Source organism: Penaeus monodon, chromosome 39, assembly GCF_015228065.2.
Source record: "Penaeus monodon isolate SGIC_2016 chromosome 39, NSTDA_Pmon_1, whole genome shotgun sequence".
NCBI classification, from domain to species: domain Eukaryota; kingdom Metazoa; phylum Arthropoda; class Malacostraca; order Decapoda; family Penaeidae; genus Penaeus; species Penaeus monodon.
The window spans coordinates 27007835-27016910 of record NC_051424.1 but is presented as its reverse complement, the minus strand read 5'-3'; the positions used below and the strand labels follow the sequence as shown (position 1 = coordinate 27016910).

The 9076-nt window shown below is 37.3% G+C and overlaps 1 protein-coding gene across 1 annotated transcript in view; it reads left to right on the top strand.

Moving 5' to 3' along the window:
- Positions 1-8829, top strand: part of LOC119597352 (LIM domain only protein 3-like) — a 41702-nt gene extending 32873 nt beyond the window's left edge. The window contains exons 5-6 of the mRNA XM_037946909.1: positions 4338-4479; positions 7136-8829. Coding sequence (XP_037802837.1) covers positions 4338-4479; positions 7136-7381 — 388 coding nt within the window. The 3' untranslated portion in view covers positions 7382-8829. The remainder of the gene's footprint in view (positions 1-4337; positions 4480-7135) is intronic.
- Positions 8830-9076: the final 247 nt, after the last annotated feature.

The window sequence follows — 9076 nt, the reverse complement described above, 5'->3', positions numbered from 1 at the left end:
TGTTATCTGCTCCTTTGCTTTGGGATTGTCGTTCGTATTGGATATTAATATTTGGTTTACTTACGATGCGCTTTTGTCTGCTAATTGCCGCGTTTTTTTTTTTTTTTTTTTTTTTGCTGGTTATTTAGTTTGGTTTACATGTTGATGCTCTTTTGTTTGTTTTAGCGGCGTTCTACTTTCGTATTGGATTTGGTTTACTTTTTATGTTAGAAGGTAATGATTTTTTTTTAAAACATTGTATGAAGATGCTTCTGTTGCAATGTGTTCCATATTTTTATAATCAAATATTCATAATAATAATAAAAAAATAAAGGTCAATAAAATTTTCCTTACCATCAACAGTAACAGAACACTAGGGTATCGTAATATACACCATGGCATCCATAAAATATAAGACGAGAGAGAAAAACAGCATAATGAGAAAAGGGAGACAGTTACTTGTGTCTTAGAGAGAATCATAAAAATGCCTTGACTTAAAATTCCAAATATTTGGTTATAGGCCTACATGTTCGCGCGTCTGTGTGTGTGTGTGTGTGTGTGTGTGTGTGTGTGTGTGTGTGTGTGTGTGTGTGTGTGTGTGTGTGTGTGTGTGTGTGTGTGTGTGTGTGTGTGTGTGTGTGTGTGTGTGTGTGTGTGTGTGTGTGTGTGTGTGAGTGTATGTGTGACGCATTAATCCGTCAGTAAGATTGTATATCCACATGATCACTAAACTACATAGACACGCGCCCATGTGGAAGTGCACAAATATATGTATGTGCGTACGTGATCACGTACGTGTGAGTGAGCAGGGCTTAGGGCCCGGTGATCAGACGTGGCTCAGACGGTCTCCGGTCATTTGTTAGAATCCCGGATTTGATTTTTAGGCAGACGTATATCACTGATCTCTCGGGCTGGGGGGGGGGGGGTGAGGGGTGATAATGGAGAGGGAGATAGGACCGAAGGAGGGGAGAGAGAGAGATGGAGGAAGGGCGGGGGAGAGGGAGTAAAGAAAAGGGGACTCACACACACACACACACACACACACACACACACACACACACACACACACACACACACACATATATATATATATAGATAGATAGATAGATAGATGCATATACTGCAGAGATATAATATAAGTTTGTGTATGTGATACAGAGAGAGACAGAGAAGGAAGATCAGAGAGAGAGAGAGAGAAGAATAAAAAATATGATTAAAAAATATCACTAAAGTACAGGAAAAAATGAATAACAAAGAAACCCATTAAGTAAATTCAACAAAAACAAAGAACTCCCTGCGTTTATCCTTAATTAAGATTTCCATCAATACTCAAAATAATCTCGACTAGTAATATCATATTAGTAAAATATTCCTCACAAACCTTTTAACGCCTATCCCTTCGTTCCCCCTTCCTCCCGCCATTATTTTATCTTCCCTTTCTCCCCCTTTTTTTATCTCCAAATCTCCTTCTTCCCCTCTCCTCCCCCTTCCCTTCCTTCCCCCCATCCCCTTCTCCTCTCCTCCCTCTACCCCCTCCCCCCCCATCACTACGAATTACTATGCAAAGGCTCCTAATTTTTGCGTGTTCACTTCGATGGCGCATTTCTTTCAGTTAAGCCCTAAAATCCCTGGTATTAGGTCTCGCTTGATTAGGGCCCCGTGTCGGATTTTAGGGTAATGAGTTCGACTGGTATTTATAAAACTTACGGTCTTGTAACAGCCGATTTGATGGTATATTCATGAACGGGGAGAAGCTCTGTCTTCCCGCTTTCTTTTTCTCGTTTTCTCTTATTTTCATGTCTTCGCGTTTTCTTTATCTTGTCTTTGTTTCGTTTTTTCTTATGGTACGTTTTCTTTATTTTACGTTTTGGAATATCCCCTTTCCTTGCTCTATATATCTTTCTGTTTCCTGTGTCTTACTCTCTTTTGTTTGTTATATTTAATGTTTTATATCTGTTTTCTCTTGCAGTATCCCGTTTTCTTTATCGTTTCTTTGTAGTTTTAGCCTGTCCGTTTTTTTGTTTTGTAGTTTTACACCAATTTATCTTTTCGTTTTCTATCATCACATTCATCACATCACATTTACATCATGTCTCAATATCATACTAATATTGCTAACGAGTGTATAAACGTAAAAATATGTTTCGCGAGTGTGTGCGTATGTGCGCTTTTTGTTTGTGTATGTGCTTTAAGCATACACACGAGTGTGAATGTGTTTCCGCCTCGGTGTACTTGAGCACGAATCTACGTCAATGCAAGGTCTAATTGTGTTTGTTTATTCGTCTGTGTAAAGCGTATGGCCGTCCACCACGACAGATGGAGACATAACGAGGAGGCGACACCGACAGCCGTAAAGTCTCGGCAGAATCTTTCCGCTGAGAGTTCGTAAAGATTATCGCTTTTTCCTCTGCTCGGCCGGGGGGACGAATGGCCTATAAAGCATTGGGCAGAGAAGAAGAGCGATAAGAGAGTAGCTGGTGGGAGAAAGAGTGGAAGAGCGAGGCGAAGGAATGGAAGAAGTGGAAGGAGGAGGAGGAAAAGGAGGAGTGCATAATAAAAAGAGTGGATAGTAAGGAAGAATTGGTAAATAAGAGGACAGAGGGAGAGAAAGAAAGATAGCTAGATTGATGGATGGATGGATGGATGGATAGATACTAAGAGAGAAAGATAAAGAAGGTACGAAGAAAAAAAAAAGACATGAAGAAGTCGAAATCCAAAACGATGCAAACTTAAAGAAAATAAGAAAAAAAGAAGAAAAAAAAAGACAAAAGAAAGAAAGAAAGAAAGAACGAAAGAAAAAAAAAAAGCGAAATAAAGACAAAGCCATCTCCACGCGGAAAGGGAATAACTCACAGCAAGAAGAATTTAGCATTCTCACGACCGTCCTTAATCTTAAACACACTCTCGAGATCCGCGTAAGGTCCTGCAGCAAATGCTCGTATTTTCTCGCGGATATCCAGCAAATGCGCGCCTCCGCCAGCCGCATTTCGAGCGCGTATTTTGAATACTCGAAGGCGGTGTAACTTTTTTTTTTCGAATGGCCTGATCGACGGTTTGTTTTCCGTTGTTTGTTGTGGATTTTAGAGAGAGAGTGAGCAATGGGGTAAAACGAAAGAAGGAAGGGGAAATGGAAGAAGGAGAGAAAGGTGGGCGGGAAAGGGAGAAAAGCAAGAAGAGGAGAGGAGAGGGGGAGGGGAAGGGCAAGGGAGAGTGAGAGAAGGGGGTAAGAGAGAAGGACAAGGAGGGGATTGAAAAGGGGGTAGGGGAGAAAAGCATGAGGGGAAAGTAGAAAGTGGAAATGGAAAGGAAGGAAGAAAGAAAAGCAAGAAGGGGAAGGTAGAGAATAAGGAAGAGGCGAAAGGAAGGAATGAGAAACGGTAGAAAGGGAGGGGAGAAGGGAACACAGCGTGAGCGAGGTTGCCAAAGCTGGTACCAATATTGGTACAATTGGTACTGATATAATGGTACAATTAGTACGACTTTCAGAAAAAAAATCTGGTACTATTCTATACTTTTCCCGCGTTACACATAGTAAGGAAATAATTTCCTAACCAAATGGAAACTTCGCAGACTTGAGTATAGTCTAAGGCACACGTTTGTGATAAGTAAATAATTTGAATTTCATGAGTCTTGGTGCGTTTTGTACTGATGTGGTACTTCTCAGTAGCCTCAATTGGTACCACTGGTAAAAAACAGACTGGCAACCCTGAGCGTGGGAATTCTTGTTTTATTTACATGCAGTGTTTTATTTACAGATTTAAGATAGATTTTCCCTCGTCTTTTATGGGATAACATGTTCGTGCGCGTTGTTTTTTTTTTTTTTTTTTTTTTTTTTTTGACACAAGTAGGGATACAGGCGTTGTCAGAAATATTTATGTTGGGAGATACGGGTGTACTTTGGTTTGTGTTTCTTGCTCTATTTTCTGCTGTTATTTCAGCATTTTGTAATACCGATGTAAAATGCATTTTTTATACGAGTATATTACTGGGTATTACACATTACTCAACAACCTACATGTCTATGAATAATTATATATCACTGGTTGAGAGCTTATAATGTGAATAAATATATGAATTAATGCAACACAATTTCTTAATATTACCTATATATGTTTCCTATGCTTTGCCTATTAGAATATAAATGACCATATACATAAGAATATAAATATTCACTCGACACCCCACTCACTCACCATCACCCCCCAACCATACCACCCACCCCTACCCTACCCACAACATCCCCCCACCAAACCACCCTACCCTACCCACACAACCACCCACCCCACCCACGCAACCACCCACCCCCCCACCCACACAGCCACCCCACTAACCCCTCTCTTCCTCCCACACCCACACAGGTTCTGCGTGGGCGACAAATTCTACCTGTGCGACAACAAGATCCTGTGCGAGTACGACTATGAGGAACGCCTCGTCTTCGCATCCATGGCCTGTACTCCGTCGTCACTCGCTCAGCTCAAACGCCAGATCGGTGGGCTTGAGGTACGGCACAAAGCTCGAGTTCTTGGATGAGGACCTTTTTGAAAGTTCAAAAAAAGAGGAAAAAATGATAGAAGTGTAAAGAGAGGACTACAGGTACATTATGATTATTATTGATATTACTTTTTTTCTTCTTCTTCTTTTTAGTTTTGTTAGTTTTTTTTTCTGTTTGATGTGATGTTTAAAGAGAAGAATACAGTTAGAGTAAGATGAGTATTTTTTTTTTAAGTTTAAAAAGAAATGCAGTTACAGTATGATTTTTTTCGGAATGATATCGTGTGGTTAGACTTGTGTTTGTGGTATTGATTTTTTTTTTGTATAAGCGTAAGTCCATCATTCTGTGGCGTTAATATCATCATCTTCTTTTTATTTTTATACAAACTATAATAACAGCAATAAAAGAAACAAGAACAAAAATGATAAAGGTAACGATGACAACAACAATTGCGATTCTTACCATAACTGCTGTCATTACATTTGTTATTATTGTTGTTAGAATCATCATTACAATTTTGATTATTATCACTATCATCAATGCCTTGATTGTTATTTCTATCATCCTTATGTGATGATCGTAATTAACTGTTATTGTTTATCATCTGCTATTTTCATTATTACCAGCTTCATCAGCCTAATAATGACAACGATGTAACAATGCTAATTAGGATGATAATAATTACAATAGCAATACTACTACTGCTACTGCTATTACGACTATACTCTATTACTACTACAGAAAAAAAAGATAATGATAATAATAAACAACAACGATAATAATGAAAATAATAATAATTATACTACTACTACTACTAATAATAATAATAATAACAATAATGATGATGATAATGTAAAGATAATCATAAAGATACTACTACTACTACTACTACTACTACTAATAATAATAATAATAGTAATAGTAGTAATAATAATGATGATGATAATAATAATAATAATAATAATAATAATAATAATAATAATAATAATAATAAATAAAATAATAATAATAATTATTATTATTATTACCATCATTATCAAATAATAATTAATAATAAAATAATAATAATAATGATACCAAATACTTTTATTGTCATTATTATGATAGTTATTATCAATATTATGTTTATTATTATTGTCATTATTATCTTTGTTATTATTATTATCGTTGTTACTATCATTAATATAATTACTATCATTATAATGATAAAGATGGTAATTATAGTAGTAATAGTAATGATGATAATAATCATGATAATGAAGACAATAATAGCAATGCCAAGAAGGATGAACATGATGCTGAAGATGATGGTAATAATAATAATAATAATAATAATAATAATAATAATAATAATAATAATAATAATAATAATAACAATAATAACAATAATAATGGTAATGGTAATTGTAATGATAATGATAATAACAATATTCATAATGATAAGTATAACAGCAGAAACAATAACAATAGTAAGTTCACTATTCTAATTATAATCATCATTTTCACGGTATAATATATTGTACTTATTTTTAATATATTCATAGTAATCAGAGTGGTGATGACGTCACAAAGATGGATTTTACGTAATCAAATATTTTATTTTAATTGAGCAAGTTGGAATGTATCATCTTCGAGTAACGCGTGTTTGTCTGTATATTTCAATGTGGTTGTGTGAGTGTGTGAGTGTGATGGGTTTTGATGCTATGGCAATGGATTATAGATCATAGTACGTAGCTTTGAAATGCCCCCAGCGTATGTTCTTCCTCATTACATACTGTGATTAGCTATTCGTAAGGCGGGATTACGAAGAGGAAAAAAAATATTGTTTATGGTGTGTCGAGTCTGAGGCGTACAGCCGAGTATAAAAGTCTCGAAATGTCTTTTATGGATTATTTATCTGATGCGAGTTCTTAATTATTAGGTTAAAAACCTATGTCTAATAATAAAAAAAGTAAAATGTACTTCTATTAATTCTAATGCATAATTTCTTGAATCTGGATCTGTTATGCACAATCACATCACTGCAAAACACCGTTCCAGTAGTACAATAATGTGACCAAATACAATAAAGAAATAAGATAGATATTTAAATAAATCAATATACACACAAAATTATCAGCTATACAAGGCAACAGAGTTTAAATAATCTAAAAATCCAGCTTATCACAGCCGTCTGTAAAATTCGTGAGGAAAGTAATGTTTACCTTGGGGATAAAGCTACGTACGTGCTTGAAAGTGTGTGTTTGAGTTTATACGCTTACGTGTACTTGTTCTTGTTGGGCGTATTGATGTATGGACGTTGGTTTGCATTGTAAGTGTGAGTTAGTATGTCTGTCTGTAAAGATGGGTTTGTATTAGTATGTATCTAAGCGTTTGCAAGTGTAAAGGTTAGATGAGTAAGGTATTTGTAGAGAAATGAGTTTAGGTTTAAACTAGGCGACATCCCAAATTAGATAAAGAGAGAGAAAGAGAGAAAGCGAACGAGAGAAAGAGATAATAAAAAAAAGAGTGAGAAAGGGTACCCCAAGCCCTCACACCTCTATCAAAAAAAAAAAAGGAGCGAAAGAGAGAAAGAAAAAAGAGTGAGTGAGGATACCCCACACCCCTTAAAAAAGTAAAGCAAGCGGGGCACTGCAACACCTCCTCCTTCTGCCTCCCCCGCAGAGCCCCGCGGCCCTCGACGATTCCCGCAAGCCTCCACCCTCCACCACCTCCACCTCCACGCCCCTCCAACACGGGCCGCTCCACCACCACCACCACAACGCCACGCCAACACAGCAGCAGCCTCCTCCACCTCCTCCACCACAGCAATTACCTTCACAGCAGCAACAGTCGCCTCTCGTGCAACAGCAGCAACAGCAACAGCAGGCACCTCCACCACCGCCCCCCCAACGCCCGATGGTCACGTGATCATCAGTGTTGCTCAGAACCGAGATGATTTGGTTCTAGAAAGATCATCTCGATAGTGAATATTGATTATGATTATTATCATTTCTCTCGTATTCATAAGCACTGCTTATGCCTCTTTGTTTGATTGGAATATATGTTAGGAGATTTTTTATATATATAAATAGAAGTATATATATTTATTATTTTCTCAGTGGAACTGTCGATTCGATTTACAAATTCGAGCCAAAATGAAAGGCAAAATTCTGATAGATGATAAAAATATGTTTGTGTCGCATCCCTCTCGCTTATCAAATTGTAAAATACCCAGTGACAACCAAAGAAAGATTCTAGTCATTTATGTCCTACATCCTCACCACAGTTTCATAATCATTGGTTTTATGAAGATTATTGTCACGAATAAGCATCGACTAGAGATCTCATGTATAAAGCAATTATACGTACTGTGTACATAAAGCAGATCCTTTCCTTCCCCTCCCTCGCCTTTTTCAAGAAAAGAATATCTCAAAACGACAAAAAAACAACATATCGTTAATAATAGATTGTCATCCTTTTCCCTTCCCTTTCCTAATTCCACCTTTCTCTTTCTCTCCCTTTTCTCTCCAATTGATCTCACTTGTTCCTCATCCTCCGGTCTTCGTTTCGTGGTATATGTCGTCTAGCATATCGATGTCTTGTAAGAAAAAAAAAGGTTCGAATCTCAGAATTTAGAATCCCTGGGTTTCGATTCTCTGAGTTTTGAATATCTGAGTTTCGAATCCCAAAGTTTCGAACCCTTGAGTTCCGAATCTCTGACACCATCGTATTCGAAGCTTTGAGGATCTGTTCATAGGGTACAGATTTGAGTTTAGATTCAAGAAATGATGTTCAATTAAGGATGAGGAAGTGTTCATGATAGGTCAGACTACAATTCAGCGCAGGGAGCATTTCAGAAAGTTCAGGCATAAGTTTAGAATGATGATGATCTGTTCGTTAAAGTTCAGGCTTCATTTTAGATTTTCATACCATATATATCACTGAATATTCACGTTTTTTTTTTCGTTTGGGATTCGTGAAACTAAATATGTAGGTGGGAGCAGGCGGTTTGTAGATGATGAGTTTGCTATGTGTGAACGAAAGAACAGTGAGCGTACATTTAGATATATAGAGCAGACAGTCTAGGCACAGCTATCGCCCTGAGAATTTGATCTGATTGTGAAATTAGAATACACACAAACAGAGAGAGAGAGAGAGAGAGAGAGAGAGAGAGAGAGAGAGAGAGAGAGAGAGAGAGAGAGAGAGAGAGAGGGAGGGAGGGTGAGAAAAAAAAGAGATTAAGATTCAAATGACTATCACATTTTTAATTAAGTATGTGAACATATAGGGCCTAGAGGAATACAACGCTTTCTTTATGTCTATTACTGGTAAATATGACTTAGGCAAGGTCATTGTAATGTGAGGACGTGTGTTGACTGTACGCATTTGCGTAAATTAATTCACCGATGTGTATGTTGTGTGCAGCAGTGTACCTTTATATGCTTGGGTTACGTTTTGTATGTGTTTGTCTGTTCATTAGTATGCAGCCGCCAAGTCGTTTTCTGAAGTATGCGTGGATGTGTTTGTGCTGACTCGTATGAGAATGTAACAGTGAGAGAGAGAGGAGAGAGAGAAGAGAGAGAGAGAGAGAGAGAGAGAGAGAGAGAGAGAGAGAGCAATATG